A 27,009-nucleotide genomic window follows, 5' to 3' on the forward strand; every position below is an offset into this window, starting at 1 on the left:
GATTGTGCTTTCGTATACGAAAATGGTGCTATTTAATTATATGATGGCGGTTCCGATGGTCAACCGGAAGCGTGGCGTGTATTTGAAAACAGGGACGGGCCAATTGCTAATAAAATGGGGGGAAAATCTTAAATGAAAAATCAAGAAAATCAGTAATGTTTTGAGGTATAACTATGTTTGAAATGAAACAAACATCAATTAAATGTAATTGACAGATGGATTTATCAATATACTGGACTTGGACCACTCGCTGACCCGGCAATGTTTTCGACGATATATCCGTTATAAAAATGGCTGGATCTAAGAGCATCATGAAACATATTAAAAGAGTTGATGATACATTATTTCGTTCCATAACTTCAATAATGTAATAAGACCATTGCACTTATGAAGAGATGAAACCAACATAGGAACAAACTTTTTTGTCGGCTTTATTGCTTTACATCACGATATGACCTCTTTAAAACCTAGAGGCTATATAGAGCCTGTGTCGACATTGGTCTATGTGCATATCAAGCAAAGGCCACTCTCCAATATTAACTCTACAAACCAGTAAAAGCCTGAAAAAAACCCAATATCTGTTTGGCTTGCGTTTTGTAAGATTTCATTTTCCAAAATCCCTAAAAAAAAACTTCATAGATAAGCGGAGCGGAACGATACATATACTTGACTTGTAAATCATCATGGTTAACTCACATACCAAAAATCAGCTCAATATCTGAAGGTGTTCAGAATAAAATACAAATCATACTTATATAATTATTAATTAGATAACAACATTCAACAAAAACACTGAATGTTTTATCCTTATAATAGAAATATATCTATTGTTATAATTTCGGATATTTAATATATGGTATATATTAAAAAGTGATAAAAAAAGTTAAAGAAATCAATAAAATTGAAATTCTGATTAGTGGTTTTAAAAGTATAAAGTAATATCTCCTTCTTGAGACAAACTCATTAAAAAGAACACACCTGGTCAGGGAGTATTAAATTCTAAATAGCATTTATTAAAAAATTGCAACAACCTGTTTATCTTAAAACGCAGGACCTTGTGAATTCAAAAGATAAGATATAAGAGTTTAAAAAAAAATAGGACTTTCTTTTTACTGTTAAACACAAATGTACTGATGTAATTAAACCTTATTAAAGTGCTTCTTTATATGCCATGATTTTAATTTTGACCAAAATTATTCAATTTTAATTGAAATAAATTTTACTGAAACTTTGGAAAATATTTTTAAAAGGTTATCAAGTATTGTTATGTAAATTCTATTGTCATGATTATATTAAATTATTGGTGTCAAACAATTTGACAAATTCTGTTGTCAAAATAAGTTCATAAATTGACGAAATATAATAGATAGATACAAAAAATAGGTTTAGATTAGTTAAGACTCCGTCAAATATGGTTCAGACTAGGTCGAGTATGGTTCAGAGTTAGTCGAGCATGGTTCAGACTTGTTGACCGTTATGGAATAACCGTTTCACAAATGATATCGGATATTCCTTACGTCGTAACTACAATTCCTTCCCTCTCATGAATGTGACCTACCAAATTAGACTCTTTACCGAATGTGTTTTCTCATAAGCAACACGACGTAGCCACATGTGGAGCAGGATCTGCTTACCCTTCCGGAGCACCTTAGGTCACCCCTAGTTTTTGGTGGGGTTTGTGTTGTTTATTCTCTAGTTTTTTATGTTGTGTCACGTGTACTATTATTGTTTGTCTGTTTGTCCTTATCATTTTTAGCCATGGCGTTGTCAGTTTATTTTCGATTTATGAGTTTGACTGTGTCCCTTTGGTATTTATCGTCCCTATTTTATAAAATGGTTAGGTAAAAGTTTAGTACAAATTCAGACTGTTACGTATGGTTCAGACTACAGACCAGTATTATCAAGTAAATTTCAGACCAATTCAGACTGGTCGAGTAAAAATCAGTACAGTCGGGTACAGATATAGGACATTTGGTTTGAAGTGATATTGTAGACGAGAATAAACTTCATAACACAGATCTGTATTGAGTTGATATTGTAATAATGGTCTTTAAGCCTGTTTAGTTTCTCTCCCTCTTATTAAATTTTTGTTCAAAACACTAAAGAGAGTTAAAAAAAATCCTTATATAAATGCGATCACTGCTACGAAGAGTGACAATCTATTAACTTTATCGGCAAAATGATCTTGCCTGGCTGATCATTTTTGAGGAAATAACGGAAATAGAGAGCTGCGCTATAAGCGCATGATGCGCTCGTTGCCATTTCGCTTGTCTTTGTGATTTTTTTTTGTGTACATTAATTAGGCTTTTTTAAGTATTAAAAATCATAACTGAAAAACGTAAAATCTGAAATTTATAAAAATTGAAAAGTAGCTTAAGTCAACAGATATAAACAATTCATCAAAGTTTCATAAAATTTTGTGAAAGAGTTATGAGTGATTGTCGTAATTTATAAAAATTGAAAGGGAGCATATGTCAGTAGATATAAACAATTCACCAAAGTTTGATTAAATTTGATGGAAGTATTTTTGAGTAAATGTCCGGAAACTGGAAAACAAATTTTTTTTTTAAAGATAAACCTCCATAACACGAACACATAAAATCTGAAATTTATAAAAATCGAATTTGATACGAAAATTTTTAACAATTGACATACGTCAATAGATATTAACAATTCACCAAAGTTTTATTAATGTTTATGGACGCATTTTTGAGTTATTGTACGAAAACTAGAAAATCCCCCTTTAAGTAATGATAACACTTCATAACATGGAAACGAAAAATCTGAAATTTATAAAAATCGAAAGGGAGTTTAAGTCAATAGATATAGATAAAAGTTTCATAAAAGTTGATGGAAGCGTTTTTTAGTAATTTTAAATGTGGACGACGGACGGACAGATCAAACGGACGGACGGACAACGGTATACCATAATACGTTCTGTATTAGACGGCCGTTTAACAAAATGTTTCTCTCCAAATATGATAGTTAGACGTATAGACAAGATACCCTAATGAAGATTGTGGCCAAGTTTGGTTAAAATTGTCTTGTAGTTTCAGAGGAAATTTACCCAAAAAATATACCAAAATTAACTCTGAGGGACAATAACTCCTTAAAGGAGCAATATACCATTCTGTTGACTTATTTGTAGATCTTACATTGCTATACATAATTGCATTTAACAGTTTATCCCTATCTATAAGAGTATTGAAGGGAATACAAAAAAATGCAAAGTTTTCTTTAAAATATACTTATTCAGGGGAGCAACCCAACACCAGGTTGTCTGATATGTCTGAAAATTTCATGGGCAGATAGATCTTGACCTGATTAATAATTTTACCCCATGTCAGATTTGCTCTTAATGCTCTGGTTTCAGATATAAGCCAAAATCTACATTTTATCCCTATGTTCCATTTTTAGACATGGTGGTCATTTTGAATGGCGGGATGGGTCATCGGACACATTTTATTTAGACTAAATACCCCCAATGATGATTGTGGCCTTCTGGTCAGGTATCTAAAAATGGGATACACTCATTTTGTTTCTTACACATCTCAATTTGATGTACATTCAATATCAAAACATTCGATAAAAGAGGGACGAAAGATACCAAAGGGACAGTCAAACTCACAAATCTAAAACAAACTGACAACGCCATGGCTAAAAAATGAAAAAGACAAACAGAAAAACAACAGTACACGTGACACAACATAGAAAACTAAAGAATTAACAACACGAACCCCACCAAAAACTAGGGGTGATCTGAGGTGCTCCGGAAGGGTAAGCATATCCGGCTCCACATGCGGCACCCGTCGTGTTGCTTATGTGATGATAAATCCGGTAAATAGTCTAATTCGGTAGGTCGATAAACGGTCTAATTATTTTGTTAGTTATGGAGATTACGTATATCGCCATGTTATCGGAATTCGGAACGGGGATTTTATGACTTAAATCAGCAAAGAACCATCGAAACAAATTCTGATACAAAATTTAATAACACTTGTAGATATTTGGATGATAAGTTGGCTCTCAATGATAACGATTTCAGCATGTACAATAGAGAGATTAATCATGCTGAACTGACTTTTAAGGTGGTACCTTACACTACAGGGAGACAACTCTGTAAAGTCTGCTTTACGTTTTGATTACGTTGTTTTGTGAAAGGAACATTAATGATCAAAATTGGTGTTTGTCAAATTGCTATATAACCAGTGTAATTTTTCTGACAAAACGGTTGGTTCAAATTTTTTTAAATTTTTATATTTTAGTTAAAATGTCAAAGTAAATACTTTGACAAAATTTTATGAAAATTAAACGAGCCGAACTAAATTTAGTGGAAGTGTTGGGTACCACCTTAATAAACCTAAGGCTAATAATGAACAATGCCCTTTCCTGGATCTTGATATCTTTATCTTTAACGGAAGGCATACTACTAATATTTACGATACGTCTATTTTGGCACACTGCTCAGTAATTCCCTCACTTATTATTTTACTTTTGTCATTTTATTTTTAGTAACATAAACTTAAAATATTGATATACTCGGTATAATGATAATTTGCTAAGTTCTATCCTCATAGTCCTATTGCCTGTTTTGTTTATGCTGTTATTGATAGCAGTATTGCATTTTGTGTATGCAAAAATATGTACACACAATATTTAGTTATATACTTTTGTTGACGTATCAGTCAGATATTGCCTATCCTGTTACTGTAGGCATATAGATAATTTTATTTACTTCTTTGGTTTTGGTTTCCAATACGTAATTGAACTTTTTACAAATAGAAATTGTTATCATTTATTGATGTCTTGCTAACAGCATAAATAGGATGTAAGCACTTAATTCTTTCGCTTAATGTCTTGATTTCCCCACTCTTAACTTTTATATAAAAACATACTCGCAGGGAAACAATTGAACGGGTGATCTAGTGTCGGTAAAAGAATAAAAACACATTTCATGTACGCCAATTTAGTTCAGTAAGTAGAAAAAAATGACATATAATAGTTAAAAAATCTACGAATATTCGTTAGCGTAATCAATCATCAATATGCAAAATTAGTTCTTTTAACAGATTGCAGGCCAATCAGAAAACGGAAAAAAACTCGTTCGAAATTTGTAAAAATAACACTATAATCACATAACGCAATAATCTTATTTAAATACAATAATATTATCAAGTGAGATTGAAATCATGATTATTTATTTATTTTTAAAACATAAATTCTAAAAATATACAACTGCAGTCTCAATCAAAAATTTAAAACAAATATCTGAGGTGTACTGCAAATTCGAATTTTATTAAAAGTAACTCTTATAAAGAAATAATGATATAAACTATATTTGTTTATCAATTATATTTAATTAACTGTTTTCGTTTCAAACGGAATAAACCTTAAAAACTTTTAATTAAAGGCATTTCTTGATTTTCTTGATTTGCGTTTTTTTTCATATTTATTATAAATTGGGCCGTCCCTGTTGTCAAATACTTTTAAAAATTGAATCACCGGAACCGACATCATATAATATAAAAAGCACCATCACATAGTAAGGAACCCCCATCTAATAACACTAAAGCACAACCATATAATAAAAAAGCACATCACATAATAGAAAAGCACCACCATATAATAAAAAAGCACCAAAGCATAATAAAAAAGCACCATCACATAATAGAAAAGCACCATCATATAATAAAAAAAGCACCATTATATACTAGAAAAGCACCATTATATACTAGAAAAGCATCATCATATAATAAAGCAGCACCATCATATAATGAAACAGCACTATCATTTAATAAAACAGCACCATCATATAATGAAACAGCACTATCATTTAATAAAACAGCACCATCATATAATGAAATATCCACAGCATATAGTTAATAACAACATGTCAGAGTCCTGAAATATTGTTTTGAAGATTTGCAGCACATCTGTCAAGGACCATATAAGTTAAAGTTACGATCAGCTTGGTAAATTGCCTTTTAACTAGTTAGCTTGAACTACTTAATTATAATCCTGGTACCTTTGTCGGAAACCAGGTTAGAATAGAACAAAAGAATCGAGGCTCTTTGTTAGAAAAGGCGATAAATGTTTACTGTATTGTTTACTTTAGTGACAAAAAATTTAAAAGTTAATAGAAACAAACAAAATTTTCTTCTCAATTACGAGGTGTTTTATTTTAAAAACACCATTTGCATAAGTTTTCAATTTATCTAGTACATAGTTAAGCAGAACAATTAGATATCAAGTCGACGACATGGGTATCTTTCAAGTTGGATGAAGAAAATGCATAAAAAAATACCACGGACGGAAAACATATCAATCTATTAGTTCAGTAATTTTCGTGTCTGCCCTTCCATTATGTGACTGAAGAAAAAATTCCAAAAATGGGTAACAATTGTATCGAAAAGAAAAATCGAGTGCACCTTTTTATGTTAGGGCGTGTTTGAGTTAAGTATTTTGTCTTTATATCGTACAAAGTAAGACTATTTCATACATCGTCTCGTTTCAGATTCTGTCATTTTTATATATTAAAGCTACAAGTTGACTTTATAACACCTAAAAATTACAGTACTAAAAGATGAAATAAGTGGGTCAAGTGAAATACCTATCTAATGAGTCACAAAAACAGAGAAGGTGTGTTCGGATAGCTATTTTTTTTTACTGAAAGTACTTGACGACAGTCTTTCAAGTTGGATGATGAAAATGAAGATCTTCGAAAAATTCTATTTTTTTAGTCTGCCCTTCCCCGAAATATTTAATTAGAATTGTTTTGAATATTTATAAATTTTCGAAAATTCCACCTGACAACCAATCAGACAATAGTTTTAAGTTGAATCAATGCAGACAAGATTATTAACTGATGCTCATTAGCTAGTTGATACATTTGTATTTTTAAGGATCGTAATGGTGCAATGTGGATAAATTCATCGGTTTCCATGAGCAAAATTGGTAGCGCGTCATCCCTACAATGGCTTCGATTTCTACGATTGTGAAAATGAACTGGCGTAATGGGGAGATAATTTTGACGAAGTAGACTCCTGACTGTGATAATTATTGTATTAGTTTGCCAAATCATAGTTTTGTACAGAAAAAGGTTATTCAATAAATATAATTTTACCTGATGACTACGATTACTATACAGAAAGCAAACGTTCCGATCACAAGTAAGGACATACCAGCCACTAATCCTGTAATATTAAAATATCATGCTTTATTGTAAGAAGTAGAAAAAACAACTCAATAGTAAAATTTATGCTTTCATTTGGGATGGTAAACCCGATAAGGTAAGTCGGGAACTCTTATGTCAAGAATACTGCAGAGGTGGTATAAAAATGAAAATTTTTATACAAGGGCTAAAGTTGACATGGGTTAGAAGATTATTTAATTCAAATAGGATCAAAATATTTACTATAAACAAATATAAATACAGAGTTGGTTTATTTTGGAACAACTAGAAAATTAGATAACGTTTTTTGGAAAGAAGTTATTTGTGCCTGAAAACACATGTCGAGATTCCGACATCCTTGCTATTTTGAGGAAGTCATATCTTCATCTATATGGAATAATGAGAACATTAAAATTAATAACGTCAGTGTTTATTATAGAAATTGGGCACACAACGGGGTATGTACTGTGAATAACCTTTTAGATAAGCAAGGAAATATATTGTCTTATCAGGATTTTGAACGGCTATATACTTTTAAACCCACTTTTTTTACCATTTTATGGTATTAAAGTGGCATTAAAAAATTCGTTACAATCTATGGGAAACAACACTGAAAGGGAATACAACAATAAGCTTTGTTACCTTTTAATATTTATATTTTTTTCAAGTCAAACAAAGGTTCAAAAGACATGTATAATATATTAAATCAAGGTGTGATACCAGTTGTAATAGCGGATGAGCAAAAATGGGAGGATATATTGAATAACGTTGTAGGGAATTGGAAAAAAAATCATAACTGTTTCACTAAAATTTCAAAACATATCAAGCTCTGTTGGTTTCAATACCGAATTATTCACCGTATTTTTGGTACGTATACTTTACTTTTAACGATGAACCGTGTACAGTGTAATTCATGTACATTTTGCAAGGAAGAACCAGAAAGCATAGAACACTTATTGTGGGGTTGTCATATTGTAGCCGACATTTGGCACCATCTGAATGCCTGGATTTTTGAAACAACACATATTGAATTTCCACTAAATGTATTTTTAGTCCTGTTTGGTCTTTATGGTAACTATAAATTTTATAAAAAATAAAGTCATTTTACTAGTAAAGTATTTTATATACAGATCAAAGATGCAAGAGGAAAACCTCATGTAGAGCGACTAAAAAACTATATCAAAGAAAATTTAATTTAAAAAAAAATATTTGCTAAAAAAGTATGAGTGTGAAAGATTATAACATGTACTGGAACCCTTGGGATAAAGACATTAATTGATTTATTTGTGAATTATTATGTATACATGTGCTTGAAATGTAATTTCCATTTTCACTATATATTTTTTTATGAAAATGTTATACCTCATCCATATTCCGTTATATCAATTCGTAGTATAAGTATTATTTTTGTTTACTCTAATTTGCTTGATTATGCTTATTTCTCCTGCTTGCTTTATTATGAGCCACAATAGATAATTAATGTAAATGTCTGTTAATCCATGAATAATTAAAAAAAAAAATATAAGAAAAAGAAAAAGTATGATTATACTTGCATTTGGAAAAGCTTAGCCGCTAAATGTCTTGCGTGTATACAAGTTTCAATTTAGGCAATTAGCATGACAAACGGTTTACGAAATTGGTGAAATTGGTTTAGTGTTACATAAGGGTCAGTATTACCAATTTGATATTGAGTGATGCCGTATTATCAACGTAATGAATTAATGGAGTAACACGACGACTGCCACACGTGGAGCCGGATCTACCAATCCTTCGGAACAACATGAAATCATCCGGGGTTTTTGTGGGTTTCAAGTTACTCAGTCTTGAATTTTGAAAGTTGAGTTTTGTAGTACTAAAGTATTAATTCCTTAACAAACAGAACATTTCAGTGAGTAGTGCACGTTATTAGAATGATAAGTATAATACATCTTTGATGTGGTTCACTAACACTCAACATTGCAAATGGAAGATAATTATAACAACGTACCTCGTAGTGAAAGACTATGCCCATGAGGCAAATTGAAAAATATGTAAAATGATTATCTGTTTGTAATGATCTATTCAGTCTATATATATATATGTGTCTAAACATTTTGCCAAATTAGTTTTGTTCTTTGCAAAATATGTAAAAGCAAATGTATTACTTGTTCAAACAGGTTCAGAACTTTGGTGTTAATGATTTGTTGTGTGTTCAATTATAACTAGAAACTACGGTAACAGCTATAAGGTATAAGGTATAATTTATTATTGTGTTTTATACAATTGTTTTTCTCTGTATCTATTTATATTTTGTCGCGTACTATATTTTATATGATGTTGATGCTATAGCATTTTATGACATGCTGATTATAATTAATAAACTCATCATAGATACCAGGACTCAATATTGTATATACGCAAGACGCGCGTTTCGTCTACAAAAGACTCATCAGTGAAGCTCGTATAAAAAAAAAAGATAAAAAGGCCAAATTAAGTACGAAGTTGAAGAGCATTGAGGACCAAAATTCCGAAAAGTTATGCCAAATCCAGCTAAGATAATCTATGCCTGAGGTAGAAAAGCCTTAGTATTTAAAAAATTCTGTAAACATTTATATAAATATAACCATATCAATGATAATTCATGTCAGCACAAAAAGTGCTGACTACTGGGCCGGTGATAACTACTTACAATTACAATGAACAAATGTAAAAACTACCAATTTACGAGGGCACTGAAATTGACTTTCTTATTGATTCACTTACTCATTCAAATATAGACAAGAAAATGTGGTATGCTAAACCTCTGTATAGTGCTAGTCATTACAGGTTGTATTTGTTTTTACATTAGATTTTTTTTATAATCGAGTCATGTAGGTCCATAAATACATAAATACAAATAATCAAGAGTTGTGGTTTTCAAAGCCAAGAAAACGAGATGTGAAGTCTTTTGTTCTAGAGTTAAAGTACAAATTGAGGGACATCGTTTTTATCTAGATCATCTAGACTAGATGTCAAATAATAATCATGTACATTTATCCTAACAATTTTTCTATAAAATATATTTGATAGTTTGAGCGTATACAAAGTGCTAAAAATACCCTTCACTAATTTCTGGACCTAATGTCTGTACGGATGTGATGCAATGCCTGTCAAACAGCGCTAGACCTTAAATCTTGAGTACTAGACTATTCCTCCAGCGCTTAACATGACATCTTCAGCTTCACAGCACTAGACTTTAATCAAAGTACTGAAGTAATGAACATCGGATGACCGCGAATTCTGGTGGATGGTCATAGGCACTTGTCTCACGGGGAAAAAAATCACATCTCTATATCAGCAAGATAATAGATTAAGGTACATAGACATATATTTTCCCCTAAGACAAGTTCCTGTGTGGATTATGAATAGTTGTCAGGGTATTCAACCTCACCGTCATAACTATTATATTGTAGTGATACTAGTATACTGATTTATTGCCAGTATACTCTGTTTTGTTGTTATATATTAAAATTATTATATCATTATTTTTATAACAGTTAATATTTTCATTCATTTATATAGTTCTATTCTACTACTAGTGTTTTAATGATAGTGCAGTGTAAGTCTGTGGTGTTCACTCTTCTGTAATAATTCGTATTTCTAATAGATTGGATTTGAGTTTGCATTTTGTTGCAAAAAGTTCTTGAGATATTCTTCCTTATGCGTTTACACAAATTTTCGGTATTCTTGATTTGTTATTGATACATATATATATTTCCCACGACAAAACATTTTCAAATCCTTTATATGTGTTCTTAAAAAATATTTTAATGAATATTAATTAATGAAATTAATATATAACAAGCGACCAGACCGTACTCTGAGCTATAATGGTTTTTCTTTATAAATTGTGACTTGGATGGAGAGTTGTCTCATTGACACTCATATCACATCTTATATCTATAAGGAATGTTATTTTACACTAGATAATATTCACGAAATCTTGAGTATTTGTATTCATAGACCGACAGACTCGATCATAAAAACCTATTGTCAAAACAAGCTATAATGACAACCACCATACAGAAGATTTAAGAATACGAATTTTGACTGTTGTTCCAATAGACAATCAGCTAGTTGGAAGTTTTATTTGATAGAAAATCTCAACATTGTTTCAGAATATCACAACCTATAACAGACAATCTCAACCTAACGTAAATAACCAGAAATAAAACTGTTTTTTTACGTTTATAGGGACGAAGAAGGACACGTATATACTGATACATACAATACGTATTGATGAGATCATTGTCATTTTGCCAAAAACTCTCCTATTTAACAAAATATTTACAGATGGACAATAGATTGATGAAAAGTCGAATCTATAGTTTTGATATTTTGTACAGAAAAGCTCAACAGGAAGTTCCAGTTAAATTTTTCTCGCTTAACCATTTTGTTGAAATTTGATGGTTTATCAGGCGTGAATACTGTTATATTAAGTGTATTTGACTGTACAACATGGATGTTACAGGTAGTAATGAATTAATTTGAAAACAATGATTTTGTTCCAAGGCATTCTGAAGTAAACATTTTTTATAGAATTAATAAATATGCTGTTCAGAGTACAGAATTTTTTTTTTTTCGTCAAACTAAACACCTACACAGGTGGTACATATTAAAAAAAATAGTGACGCGATATATATGTTAGCGGCAATAAGTGAAATTAGGCATTAAGCTTAAATCCTAGGCAATAAGCTAACGCCTAGGCAGTAAGTCTATTGCCTAAATGATGTTAGTCATTAGTCTTAAATCCTAGGATTTAAGCTTAAATCCTGAAATATGTGTGCAGGCATTAAGCTTAATGCCTAAAATATACATGCGAGTAAATAAATGACATTTATTCATTTAAATAAAAATATTTGTGGTACATAATAACATTATGACAATTGGGGCCTGTTTATCAAGACTGCATGTTCTAAGATCGGTCCTATTAGATATTCTGAGGACAGAAATTATGATAAAATTAGGACCGACATGTCTCAGCATGGACATCAAGGCTAACTTAGGATCATCTTAGCTAGGATGTCCTAACCGCTGTTCTTAATATTGGCGTAAAAGAAAAAAGCAAATGAGAAAAATGAAATATTGTATCAAATTTAACAACTTAGATTAAAAAAAAAGATGAATTTAAAAAAATAAAATAAACATTTGTTTCAAATCTGAGGGTGATAAATAAGTTTGATATTATAATTGAACATTTAAACTTTTTGAATCAAAACATAAGTCAAAAAATATAACTTTTTTTTTGGTTTTATATTAGAATTGAACAAACGAGTTGTAAATAGTTTAAATAAAATGTATAATGGTTCATCTTTCACAATGTTTCATTTAAATACTGAGTACTTCAAATATTTTATTTTATTACTGCAATTAACATATGTTTGAAGATGAGCATAAGAAAAAAATCTAATTTTACCGGCGATGCAAAACTACAGGGCCCAGTTTCATCCTTAAAAGATCGGAAATAAAATCCCTAATGAAATATGTTATTTTTATTTTTAGATTATATTAAAACGCATCAAATGACTATTAAAACTTGATGGAAATTTGTGTTAGAATCATTTTTTTTTAACAAAAGTTGCGGAAGGGTTTGAAGGCAGTTCAAACCAGCTCGACTAATGAAGTGTACACATTTTAAAATAAATATTATAATAAATCTTGTTTGATTAGATACACTCACTTTAAAAAAATCTTTTTAATATTTTGTAATACCACAATATCTTTAAAAAAAAAATGAGTTAATTCTGTTAAAATTACTAAATAAACTTACTTTTGAAGATCTGTCAAATGAATGTGTGTTTCTACATGTAATATTATAAATATAATTAAGAAACGACTTTATATAAAAAATAAATCGCCAGATATCCTCAAATTCGTGAGTTTACTTATTGCCTAAAATTATGTTCGGCAATAGGATGAATAATCATCATCAGATTTCAGGAAATAAGCTTAATGCCTGAAAATTTCAGGCAATAACTTAATGCCTAGGTGTTAGCTTATTGCCTAGGATTTAAGCTTAATGCCTAATTTCTCTTATTGCCGCTAACATATATATACAGTAAAATAAGTCAACATTTAATTACAAAAATGCATTACAAATTGTGTCAACAGGTCAAATTAAAATCTGAGTACGATTTGCGAGAACTTAGTTATTGAAAGCTAGCTAAAACCCCAAAACAATAAACAAAAAAATCATGCACCGGAGACTAAAATCAAGTAACACATCCCAGGAATTTAATGTTAAACGCCGTTTAAATGTATTTTTTTTTATAATACCTGGCATCGGCAACCCCGAATAATGCTGAGAAAATCTTAGATTTACCTTCATCAATATCAGGGATAATATCAGGAAAGCTTGTTGCGTGAACAAAAGGTCTGTCAGCCGAAGAAGCATTTTGGATTGATGCATTGCTCCCACTGGTGTTTTCTGGTAAAAAAAAATGAACAATATTGCTTTAAAAAAACGACAGTAAATTATCAATCAATTAATATTTAGAATGAACTATCAATTCAAAGTATTGACCATATATATTATAGGAAATAGGTTTAACAACTTGTAAGACTTAGACATCACTTGATACCAACCCTCTTTATTTAATTTAAAAAGCAATAGCAACATCGCCGATGGCTCGTTTATTATAACTTGTTTATTGAAATTAATTATCTCGAAATGTATCGGGTTTTTTAATCATTAATATCGTCAAATATCAGCCTTGAGCCACAATATGAACCTTTTTTGACGAGTGATTAGTATGTGTAATTATTAAATCTCACATTGTGTCGAGCGGCTGATATTTTACTATATCTATACGAAGACAACACGATTATCTGTTTATCGTTGTATTACTGAGCAGTCCTTTCTCACTCCCTCACAGTTTTACGCTTGACAAAAGCAACCTTGATAACGCCTCCTCACATATTGTGAAGTCGCTGATAACTTCTCCTTAGACATTGTAACGTCGCTGATAATGCTTGTACTTTAAAAGCAGTGTGATACGAGAATTACGGAGCGACTGAGCAAGGTGGTATTCTATAGGCGAACGAAAGGACAATAACAGATCATATATAATGATCCAATTATCACTTGTAATTGATTTGTTTTTCAAAACTATTTGTGTAAATAATAACAAATCATTGTAATAAACGATTTTGCTCTTCGTGGTCCTTTGATTTGATTATATACAAAATTATGTAATCTTATCTGTACGTTGGTACCTATATGCCATGTGGTATTCATGCCTTCAACGGATGTACTTGTATAGGTTTGATTCCAACTTGTTTCTGTCATTGTCTCGTTGCTACCTATTAAATGCGAAAAAGAAGAACAATTTACTTTAGACGTGAAAATGTGTAATTATCAAATCTCTTTATGTATATACCCCGTAGAATAAAAAAAAAGTATAAGCATAACGAAAAAAGTGTGGTACAATCGATCGTCATTATATACATGTACCACAAAAACGAAAATGTATATATATAATTAAAATGAATCCACAACATACTTCACTGGATATTTTTTGTATTTGAACTCTATCCAAGTTCCACCACGACTATTTTCCCTTTTTCTGTGCATGCTATCAAAAGTTTATGTTCTTAGAAACAGATGTGAAATAAATCCAAAGCTCATCGTCGAAATCAACATTATGTTGAATCAGTAGTCAAAAACTCCACCAATAATGGAGAGTCATGGAGTAGGGGTTAGTGCATCTGATTACTAACACAAAGGTTCCTGGTTCGATTCCCGTTCCGGGATGAAAATGTCAGGGACTAAAGTTTCGGCTCTTCCTTGACACCATTTGTGAGTATGGTCTTGCGAAAACGATGATACTCCATCGGAAGGGGACGATAAATGACTGAGAGATGGCCGTATCTTTTGCAAGAAAAAGACACCATTGAAGATTTCGAAAAGGAGTAAGCTAATGCCGCTACAAGGCAGCACTTGCACCCGCAAAGTGGAAAGGGATTGATATAAGTTGAAAAACTTGTTTCCCAATCCACTATACATAAATATGTTTAAACTAACAATAAAGAGTCTTATGGGGTTTTCGATTATGGGATTACTAGTTTTTATAGTGATTATTTGATGACAAGAACAAATATGTCATCATCATTTGATCATCTTGTTTAGAAAAAATAATCAATGACTAAGTGGTTATATTGGCAAAAAAGTTATGATTATATGATAAAATGGACACCCTTATGAGGGGCCTCAATATAGTAAAATACTTTTTGATGTTAATACAAATAGTCCAGTCAAACAAAGTGGTATTCATGCCTTCAACGGATGTACTTGTATAGGTTTGATTCCAACTTGTTTCTGTCATTGTGGGAACTGCAACACCGTATGGCTGCAATGACAAAATTGATGGTATAGGTATTCTATCTAGTCCTTCGTGTAACTCGGTGAATGTGATGAATATTTTCAACTCGACTCCTCGACGTAGACGTAGTCATGGCCATCGTCATTATACATCACCCTCTCTGCATGATGTCTCTATTAATGACTTGCTGCCATGCATAAAAAAACCGTTAGGTATTCATCACATTCGCATGAAACTTTATTCATTACCCCTTTCAAAACTTCATTCTCTGTTCAATTTATGTTTGGAATCCACTGTAACAAACCCTCATTCAAACCAATACAAACTACAAGCTATAATTTCAAGCCAGTTCGCATTGGAAAAGATGAAAAAGAGAAAAGATCTTTTCTAAATCTTTCCTTTGCCAACAAATGTCTCGATGGCGTCAACCTAGGCAATATCCTTCATCATAAATTAGTTCAATCGAAAATACCTCCTTATTTCAAAGACCAGTCTGTACCAATTATTTCTTATACCTATACCAAACCTATTGCAACTAAAATTTTCAATTACAAACGAGTTTTGCAGGATCTCGATATTGACGACTTCAAGTCTAAACCTCCTGATTGCACTTGTGCTAGTTCCCAATTCACATATAATCCTGCTGGCCACGTTATTACCGGTGACCTTAACATTGTTAATAACACTTCTCTACGAAACGTGTTATCGAAAGGTCCGAAATATCGTGAGCCTAAATCCATCAATTGGAAACACAACTTTAAAATTTTGATGGATTCAGTCGAGGATTATGCCAGGCAATGGGCTAAGCGCGAGAAGGAAGACGTAGACACTCTATCCGAATGGATTAAGGCAGTGAGGTCGTTAATACAAATCAGAATTAAGAAACTGAATGGGTCCATCAATGCCCATGCTACGTCAATCTTCAAAGATCCAAATGTTGCTAAACACCTATCTGACCTCCATGATGAATATGTTGTTGTCCCCGCAGACAAAGCCCCAAATAACATCGTTTTTATCTGTAAAAGTCATTACATTAATTGCTTGATAAACGAATTAGGTATAGACAATTCACTTGGAAACCCAACATATACCCTCACGACACTTACCAAAGAGGAAATCCTGGATAATCATAGGTCTGTTCTTTGTTCCTTTGGTATTTCAACCAAAGATGAAGAACTGGATCTTCCATCACTGTATTGGATACCTAAACTACATAAGTGTCCTTACAAACAACGGTATATTGCTGGGTCTTCCAAGTGCTCCACAAAACCCCTTTCTAAATTATTAACATCCATTTTATCAGCAATCAAAGACGGGCTTCAAAGTTATTGTGAAACTGCCTATTCTAGAGGTGGCGTGAATCAGATGTGGATACTTAAAAATTCCAAAGATCTTTTAGAGTACATACAATCTAACTCTCTGTCATCTTGTAACAGTATTAAAACATTTGACTTTTCTACTCTTTACACAAGTATTCCACATTCCAAACTAAAAGACAAATTAACAGAGTTGGTATTACTTTGCTTCATAAAAAAGAATGGCCAACGTAGATACAAGTATCTTGTCTTAGGGAGGGATAAATCATACTTTGTAAAGAACCATTCTGATTCAAACAAAAAATTCTCTGAAACCGATATTATCAAGATGCTTGATTTCTTGATTGACAACATATTTGTTACGTTCGGATGACGTGTTTTTCAACAGACTGTCGGCATCCCAATGGGAACAAACTGTGCCCCTCTACTTGCTGACTTGTTTCTTTATTATTATGAGGCTGACTTCATGCAGGAACTTCTTAGGAAGAAAGATAAGAAGTTAGCAATATCATTTAACTCTACTTTTCGCTATATAGATGACGTTCTTTCACTAAATAATTCAAAATTTGGTGACTATGTGGATCGCATCTATCCCATCGAATTGGAGATAAAGGATACTACAGATACAGTTAAGTCGGCTTCATATCTTGACTTACATCTAGAAATTGACAATGAGGGTCGGTTGAAGACAAAACTTTACGACAAAAGAGATGATTTCAGCTTTCCAATTGTGAACTTTCCATTTCTAAGTAGCAACATTCCAGCAGCACCTGCATACGGGGTATATATCTCCCAATTGATACGATATTCCCGTGCTTGCATTTCCTATCATGATTTTCTTGATAGAGGGTTACTGCTCACAAGGAAGCTATTAAACCAAGAGTTCCAAATGGTGAAGTTGAAATCATCCCTTCGTAAATTTTACGGACGCCATCACGAGTTGGTTGACCGTTATGGAATAACCGTTTCACAAATGATATCGGATATGTTCCTTACGTCGTAGCTACAATCCCCTTCCCTTTCATGAATTTGACCTACCGAATTAGACTATTTACCGGATTTGTAATCACATAAGCAACACGACGGGTGCCGCATGTGGAGCAGGATCTGCTTACCCTTCCGGAGCACCTGAGATCACCCCTAGTTTTTGGTGGGGTTCGTGTTGTTTATTCTTTAGTTTTCTATGTTGTGTCATTTGTACTATTGTTTTTCTGTTTGTCTTTTTCATTTTTAGCCATGGCGTTGTCAGTTTGTTTTAGATTTACGAGTTTGACTGTCCCTTTGGTGTCTTTCGTCCCTCTTTTTTTGAACCTCAAACTAATTGCAACAGAAAATGTTTTTACTTCTAATCTATAGCATTAAGTCCCAAATATACACAGAAAAAAGTCCCATGAAATCTGACTTGAGGAAAATTCAAATTTTGCATTCTGATGGAATGAACATTGGAAAGGGATAGATAACTCCGCAAAAATGAGTCTATTTTGGGTCAGTTTTTGCTTGATTTTTCAAAAAAAAATCATGTAAAATATGATTTTTTAATGGGGTTATAAGTTTGCAATTGACTATTTTATATAATCTTCTGCTTATGAAATGTACAAAACCGAAGTATTTTTGGTATTTTTAATTTTTAGGCACATCTTTCACGAAAGAAATGCATATGGCTTTGTGACCATTTTGAAAAAATAATGTGAATATTTTGTATTTTTTTATTTTATCTGTAAATCATATTTGTGCAGCATCTACCTTGTTTAAAGAAACTATAAACCACAAATTGAAGAATATATATTTATTAATTAGTTTTATTAGTTTTAAGATTCTTTACCTTGACATGCTGAAAAATCTAATAAATGGTCAAAAATGAATTATGAAGTCTAGTTTGGAGCTTAATAAACGATATGTAAACACCTGTAGAGTTATTTTTCTTCTCAAAAGATGGCTAAAATATCAAGAATCAATACATTCTGTTGAATAGAAGCGGTAAAGTTATGATTTTGTATCAATTTTTATTGCTATTTCTACCTTTTTTGCAGAGTTATCTCCCATATCATTGAAAATCTCCATAGGAATTTTAAAATCATGATTTTTTGGTTTTACTGAAATTTATAGGACTTTTTTCTGTACATATTTGGGATATAATGCTAAAGATTAAAACTTAAAAATCTTATGTTGCAATTACTTCAAGGTTAGAGTCAAATTTATGCTAGATTGACTGGAATAAAATAACAACAGTCTCCTAAAACTATGACTATGTCATATAATAAATGGCATTGATTTACAGATCATAGTGCTTTGATACTAGTAGTACAGTCAATCTAGCATACATTTGACCCTTACATGAAAGCAATTGCAACAGAGGACATTTAAGTTTTAATCTTTGGCATTGTACCCCAAATTTACACAGAAAAAAGTCCCATAAAATCTAACTTGAGGAAGACTTAAAAAATCACCATTTAAAATTCCTATGGCGATTTGCATTGAAAAGGGATATAACTCTTGCAAAAATTGCAGATTTATCAATAAACATTGATACAAAATAATAACTTTACCGCTTCTATTCATCAGAACGTATTGATTCTTGATTTTTTAGCGGTATTTAGAGTAGAACAAACAACTCTTTTTATATCTGTTATCAAGCTATAATCTAGATTTCGTAATTCATTAGTTGACGACCGATTATTGAATTTTTAAACATGTCAAGGTAAAGAATCTCAAATTTAATAAAAAAAAAAAAAATAAGCATGTATTCTTCTTTTTGTGGTTAAAAGTTTCTTTACACAAGAAAGATGCTGAAAAATATAATATACAGATATAAATAATACCAAATGTTCATACTATTTTTTCAAAATAGTAACAAGCTTTAAATTTTCAATTTCTTCAATGAAAAATGCACAAGCAAAAATAAACTGCCCATAACACTTCGGTTTTGTATAAATTATGAGCAGAAGATTATATAATTTAGTCAAATACCAACATAAATCCAATCAAAGTATCATACTTTACATAGATTTTCAAGAAAATCATCAAAACACTTACCAAAAAAGACTCATTTTTGCGGAGTTATCTCCCCTTCCAATGTTTATTTCCATAGGAAATTGAAAATGCTGATTTTGAATTTCCTCAAGTTAGATTTTATGGGACTTTTTTTCTGTATATATTAAGGGCATAATGCTATAGATTAAACTTAAAACATTTTCTGTTGCAACTAGTTGCAGGTTAAATCTTAGTTTGACTGGACTATAAACCGTTAAATAATACATTGAAAACCCTGTTCGGCTGTTATCTGTTCCACGGTTGGGTTGTTGTCTCTTTAACACATTTCCCATTTCCATTCTCAATTTTATTTTGATACTGGTGACAGTTCATAATATGAGCGGCATATCGATTTTGATAAATTAACAGTTTTTCTAATTGTACAGTATTTGTAGAATTGAATAAAACAAAATTTATATGTGTTTGGAATTAGATAGCAATTCTGTTCTATCGGTTCCAAATGCTTCATAATGTAGTGGTATTCGTCACCAATATCAGTTAAGTCACAACGATGGCATACTCTATTGTCTCTTGCAAGACCCTGTCCTATCTTCCCGTCTTAACCGGCAATGGGTGACTGCCACATCTAAATTTGCACAATGTATACAAATGGTAATTTTTGACAAAATATTTCTCAAACTTAATTTATGTACTAAAATTATATAGCATAACCCTTTTGGAGAAGCATCTTTATGTGACAAGCATGACTTTGTCTTAAACGTAGAATCATCTTATGCCGGCGTCACACATTGGAGTATAAATCGACGGTCACCAAACGTATAGAGAAAATTGACAAAGTTCGCATACGTTAGTTACACGCTAGAGGAACGCTCAGCAATTGTTAAACCCGCGTTGCATACGTTTGAAGAACGTCAAAATGCTAAGATATACGCTTGGTGAACGCTACAACTACAAGAAATTTTTATGCTAAATTTTTATTCAGCTCAAGCGTTTGCCAAGCATATACCTGTACGCTACACGCACGTAACACATACGCTACGATAAGTTTTAAACACGTTTAGGGCACGTTGTATCGTTTCAAGATAGTTCGAATATAACTAAAACGTATGCGTTTATGCTTTTATATGCTGGTGTCACAAATTAGCGTATAGACTGGCGTGCACCAAACGTACAGAGAAATTGACAAAGTCGGTATATGTTAGTTGTACGCCTGAGGAACGCTTGACAATCGTTAAACGCGAGTTGCATACGTTTGAAGTACGTCGAAATACAAAGGTATACGCTTGGTAAACGCTACAACTCGAGGAAATTTTAATGCAGCATAAATATTTTCATTCAGCTCAAGTGTGTGTCTAGCGTATATATGTACGCTACACGCACGTAATATATACGCTCCGCGTTAATAACAGATAAGTTTAAGACACGTTAAGGGCACGTTGTATACGCTTCAAGATCGTTCGACTTTAACTAAAACGTATGTGGGGTTGTTTGTAACTAACAACCCATAATAGAACGTCCAAGATACGAACGGGACGCGTCTCAAATACGTTGAAGAGACTTTTTTTTCGTCGTAGCGTGCATTCTGTCTACGTTTGACACACGCCAGGCATACGCCAACATACGTTCCTTGAACGCCCGATAAACGCTTAGGTACACTTCTCGTTCGCCTTATACACGCTCAAAGCTCGTTATGCACACAACAAAGATATAGTATGATTGGCAGGTTGAATGCATCCAAACTTAATAGAGTATTGGCAGCGTACCTGATTGGTTACCACGCCCACTTAGCTATACGCTGATGTGTGACGCCGGTATAACAAACACCCTATAATTCAACGTCCCAGACACGCTGAAAGCACGAATTATCGCCCCATATACGTCCGCGACGCGTTTCGAATACGTTCAAGAGACGTTGTTTTTCTTTCGTAGCGTGTATTCCATCTACGTTAGACAGACGCCAGACATACGCTAGCATACGTTACTTGAACGCCCGATAAACGCTTATATACGCTTCTCGTTCGTCAAATACACGATTAAAAATCGTTGTACGAAGTTGAAGAGCATTGAGGACAAAAGTTCCTAAAAGTTTTGCCAAATACAGCTGAGGTGACACTCTGTTCTGTCTGCATAATTTTAAGGCAGATTATATTGCGTTCATACCTTGCTCATATAATTATTTTCGTGTTGTCATAAACAAACCAATTTGTGCCAAAAAATATACCAATTTCAATTTTACAATCATCCGTATAAAAAACCAAGTTCTGTGGAATTCAATTACCTGATTTTTTTTTAATCTGCATTTCGTTTTTTCCACAGTAAGAATCTGCTACCACTTTTTACAGTATTTTGAGAAAGAATTTAACATATTTTGTAAATCGAAACTGGTCTCCGCTAACAGTACAATGTCATCAGCATATAATTATAAAGATATTTTTAAGTAAACGTTAATTAAAGGGGCTCTAGCTACGAGATATATGACAAACCTAATATATATATATATATATATTTTTAATAATTTGACCTCATTGGATCCGTATTCCTGTGAACTTTAATTTAACCCCTTAGCTTGAGATGGATAACACGTGAATTGTATGTGTAAAATTATTTAATGAAAGAGAATGTCAACATGGAAAGTAAAACAAATCAATTGAATGACTGATTCGATCCACAAATAAACATTCTAATACAGGTAACAACGATCATAAATATCTATTTTTTATCTGTTATATGAAATTAAACAGACCTAGAATAATTCAACAGCACGTGTTTGCTTAATCTATTTATATCTATATTTATGTTTACATCGCTTATATGGTCATCAAATGACTATATAGGTCAACTTGATAAATAATTAGGTGGCGTCTAGACTCAAATACACACGAAACGAAGCTGCGTATTTTCATGGATGTGCTTTGTTTATTGTTTTATTTAGACTTTTAATAGTTTGGATAAATGTTTTACATTGTTATAAATCAAATATGAGAATTTGATTAGAATCGGTGAACATGAGTTTGACAGCTAGTGCCCCTTTCAGCTCATTCTAAATTTGAATTATTAGAAGTCAAACCAGATAAATTTGAACTCTCTAAAATAAACTAGTAAATCATTTAGATATACTGAAAATAAGGCAGGAAATAGGTTTTCGCAATGTCGGACTTCGATTTCGCATGGGAAAGGTCTGATTTCTCATTAAGTTCCTTCTTATTTTGTACTGTTATACCACTGTTCCAGGTTAGTTGGAGGGTTTGGGATCCCGCTAACATGTTTAACCCCGCCACATTAATAATGTATGTGCCTGTCCCAAGTCAGGAGCCTGTTATTCAGTGGTTGTCGTTTGTTTATGTGTTACATATTTGTTTTCCTTCATTATTTTTTACATAAATAAGGCCTTCAGTTTTCTCGTTTGAATTGTTATACATTGTCTTATCGGGGCCTTTTATAGCTGACTAAAGGATTAAAAATCTACAATTTTAAAGCCCGTTACCCATTGGGTACAAACTCGAATATTTCAATTTGGGTAGGTGGTGGTTCACTGTTGGGTATTTAACATTTGTGTTGATTAGTTTGATCGCGACCTTGCTTTGGTCTTTTCGAAATCCGACAGCAAGGTTGCAGAAGACGGAAATTGGACGAGAAAATAATCTTCTTAAAAAAGTTGAAATAACACATGAAAAAGGTTTGATAAAGGGCTATAAGTGTATATTGATATACGATAAAGACGGATTGATATCGATTTAATCCCGATGTCTTGAAATTTTAGTTAAAAGCGACTTTTAAAAACATACAAAAAAAAAATAAAAAAAATTAATGTGCAAATGAATTTCGAATTTAAGTAAACGGTCACAGCCAAAATAAATCAAAACCAAGATTGTGTTAGACATTACATTTGTTTATGCAATTTGAAAGTGTGAAGGAATCTATGATATGTTATTGCCGTACTTTAGTGATATAAAGGGTTTCCAAATCAACCAAATGTTTTCACGAGGAATTTTTGAAATAGCTCATTGCCAGCATATAAGTTGATGCAGTCGATAACTTAGTTCATCTAAATACAGGACAAAAATGAGCAAAAAGTTGAGTGTTTTGACTCACAATCTATTGACAAACTTCCGGTTAACGGTGGGCATAAAAACTGGAACCGGCTTTGGTAAACTCGTAAGTTCCGGATTCGCACAAATGGTAAAACAATCATACTAGTAAGTAGTATTTGATTCTTAGTTTATATATCCTGAGAATAACACGAAAGAGCAAACTATAGGCATACAATCGGAGAGAGATATGTGAAATACGTATGTTGTTCGATATTCACTTTTAATAATATATATATATATATAAGGTAACGCACATGTATTAATTTGAATGAAGATAACACATACACTTTAAGTTTCAGATCATGTATAGGAGGTCCGGCTGAAAAAGGATGCCGACAAGCAGGGCAAATAATGGAGGCGCAGCAGCGGCTTTAAAGAAGTCAAAACAGCAGCAGGAAGATATTGCAGATAGATTAGCCAGGAATTTACCTATAACAAGTGGAACACCACCTGTATAGCTCGGCTCAAACACTGTGGCAACTAATGTACTACCACACAGTCCTATAATGTCCCAGCAACACTGCCAGGAGAAAAAATTTACCCTGCTCCAGGTAATACTACATTACACCAACCCTAATTAACACAGGTTATGCCTTACCCATTGAAACGGTTAAGGCGTCAGATGACATAGCGCGAAACGTTTCGCAAAATGTCAAACAAAAAGTAATAAATGTGGAATATGTAGATATGGGAAGTTTGTTAAATAATTCACAAAACATAACAGGAGTGAATCAAACACTTACATTTAATCAGGGACAGATTATATTACAACCTAAGCAACAGGATACAAGAATTAACACAATAGGTATATGGACGGATGCCTTTTTAATATATATCAGTATTTATTGTTCTATACATGCATCTCAGTTCCAAGAACTGTTGAAGTATATGCAAACTGTCAGGTTAGGGGCTAAACGCTATGCAGGTTTAGGATGGAAATTGTATGATGAACAGGTAAGACTACGTAGATCACAGGAGCCTGCTGGATCCGGGTCTGTCATCGACACTGAGCTATGATTATTGTATATGCAACCAGCAGGTCAAATTAATGGGACAGAGTTCAATATTACACATAAACAAACAAACAATTGTCTTAAATGCTATGCATATAATTATAATGGGACGTGCACCCAACAATATTGCACATACAAGCATACTTGTTTAAAATGCAGTGGAGTACATCCGGTTATATATTGCACTAATAGCAAAGTGACTAACTCTAATAATCCTCAGTCACCTGGGATTGTTCAGAGATTCAGATCAGCCCGGCCTCAAGCACCACAGAAAACAGCATAAAATTTTCAACCCTTTGCATCTAGGCAAATGCAAAATAACACAAGATTCCGTTCTCCTGGAGCATTTATGGGACAAAGGAAAAACCCCAGTCAAAATTATATCTTTTAGAGAATTACTGTCAAATTATGAAGACAAAACTGATGCAGCAATGTTATTATTGGGATTCATAAAGGGGTTTAGATTAAACTATACTGGTCTAAGGATCTCGAGTTTTGCAAGCAATCTCATTTCGGCAGAAGTTCACAAAACTGAAACGAATTTAAAATTACAAAAAGAAGTGCATCTTGGTAGAATGTTGGGCCCCTTTTCAAAAATACCAATTTCAACTTTAATAAAATTGAGAATGGAAATGGGGAATGTGTCAAAGAGACAACAACCCGACCAAAATAAAAAAAAATACAACAGCAGAAGGTCACCAACAGGTCTTCAATGTAACGAGAAATTCCCGCACCCGGAGGCGTTCTTCAGCTGGACCCTAAACAAATATATACTAGTTCAGTGATAATGAACGCCATACTAATTTCCAAATTGTACACAAGAAACTAAAATTTTAAATAATACAAGACTAACAAAGGCCAGAGGCTCCTGACTTGGGACAGGCGCAAAAATGCGGCGGGGTTAAACATGTTTGTGAGATCTCAACCCTCCCCATATACCTCTAACCAGTGTAGAAAAGTAAAAGCATAACAATACGCACATTAAAATTCAGTTCAAGAGAAGTCCGAGTCTGATGTCAGAAGATGTAACCAAAGAAAATAAACAAAATGACAATAATACATAAATAACAGACTACTAGCAGTTAACTGACATGCCAGCTCCAGACTTCAATTAAACTGACTAAAAGATATGAATATCTCCTACTGGGATAAGAATATCTCCTACTGGGGTAGTTGCAAAAAATGACGGGGATGGCGTCTTATAACTCACTTGTCATATCCTCCAAACTGGAGTGTGAATGATTTCATTGATCCAGAAATTTGTAAAGTGAAAGTGTTCTTCTTTTGATAAAGTTGTTGGGATGATCTCTGAATTAGGAAATAACGTTTGCGCAAAAATGGACATTAGTCAGGCCTTTATAACTGTATTGGTTCACCCAGCTGATTTAGACCTTCTGGGATTTTTCTTTGATGGGAAATATTATATTAATAAATGTCTGCCTGAAGGCTGCTCTATATCATGTGCCCTCTTTGAAAAATTTGCCACTTTTTTGCATAAAACAGTTGCATTGAAAGCTGGCTTTGAGACTTTAGACCACTATTTGGATGACTTTTTCTTTGCTGGTGAAAGTTCAACGGATAATTGTACTATTATGATGGACACTTTTAATGAAGTATGTAGGCAGTTAGGTGTTCCACTAGCAGAAAGTAAAACAGTAGGTCCTACCACATGTATCACATTTTAGGCCTTGAAATTGACACAGTACTTATGTTGGTTAGAATCCCCCCCTGAAAAACTGGATAAACTTAAATTTATGCTTGATCAGGTCTTGTCGAAAAAGAAAATGGCACTGAAGGAACTTGAATCAATTACTGGTTTAATGGCATTTTGTTCAAGCTATTATATCAGCCCGTGCATTCATTCGTCGTTTTTACGATTTGATAGCTTCAGTTAAGAATGGAAAGCCTTATTATACTGTCAGATTGAATTCAGAGGTCAAAGCAGATGCTAGAGTTTGGTTAAATTTTCTAGATCAATTCAATGGTCAGTGTTATTTTCCTGATAGATTTTGGTCGACTAATGAAAGTCTGGAATTATTCACTGATAGTGCAGGTAATGTTTTATTATGTTGTGGAGCTTATTTTCAA

General features: G+C 32.7%; 1 protein-coding gene across 3 annotated transcripts in view; it reads right to left on the reverse strand.

Moving 5' to 3' along the window:
• LOC134708019 (putative uncharacterized protein DDB_G0282133) overlaps nt 1–27,009 on the reverse strand; it is a 49,989-nt gene that overhangs the window by 3,838 nt on the left and 19,142 nt on the right. For all 3 annotated transcript variants that reach the window (XM_063568258.1, XM_063568256.1, XM_063568257.1), the window contains 3 exons: nt 14,405–14,491; nt 13,512–13,616; nt 7,124–7,193 (listed from right to left, as the gene is read on the reverse strand). In XM_063568258.1, coding sequence (XP_063424328.1) covers nt 7,124–7,193; nt 13,512–13,616; nt 14,405–14,491 — 262 coding nt within the window. The remainder of the gene's footprint in view (nt 1–7,123; nt 7,194–13,511; nt 13,617–14,404; nt 14,492–27,009) is intronic.

This window comes from Mytilus trossulus, chromosome 2 (genome assembly GCF_036588685.1).
Source record: "Mytilus trossulus isolate FHL-02 chromosome 2, PNRI_Mtr1.1.1.hap1, whole genome shotgun sequence".
In the NCBI taxonomy this organism is placed as follows: domain Eukaryota; kingdom Metazoa; phylum Mollusca; class Bivalvia; order Mytilida; family Mytilidae; genus Mytilus; species Mytilus trossulus.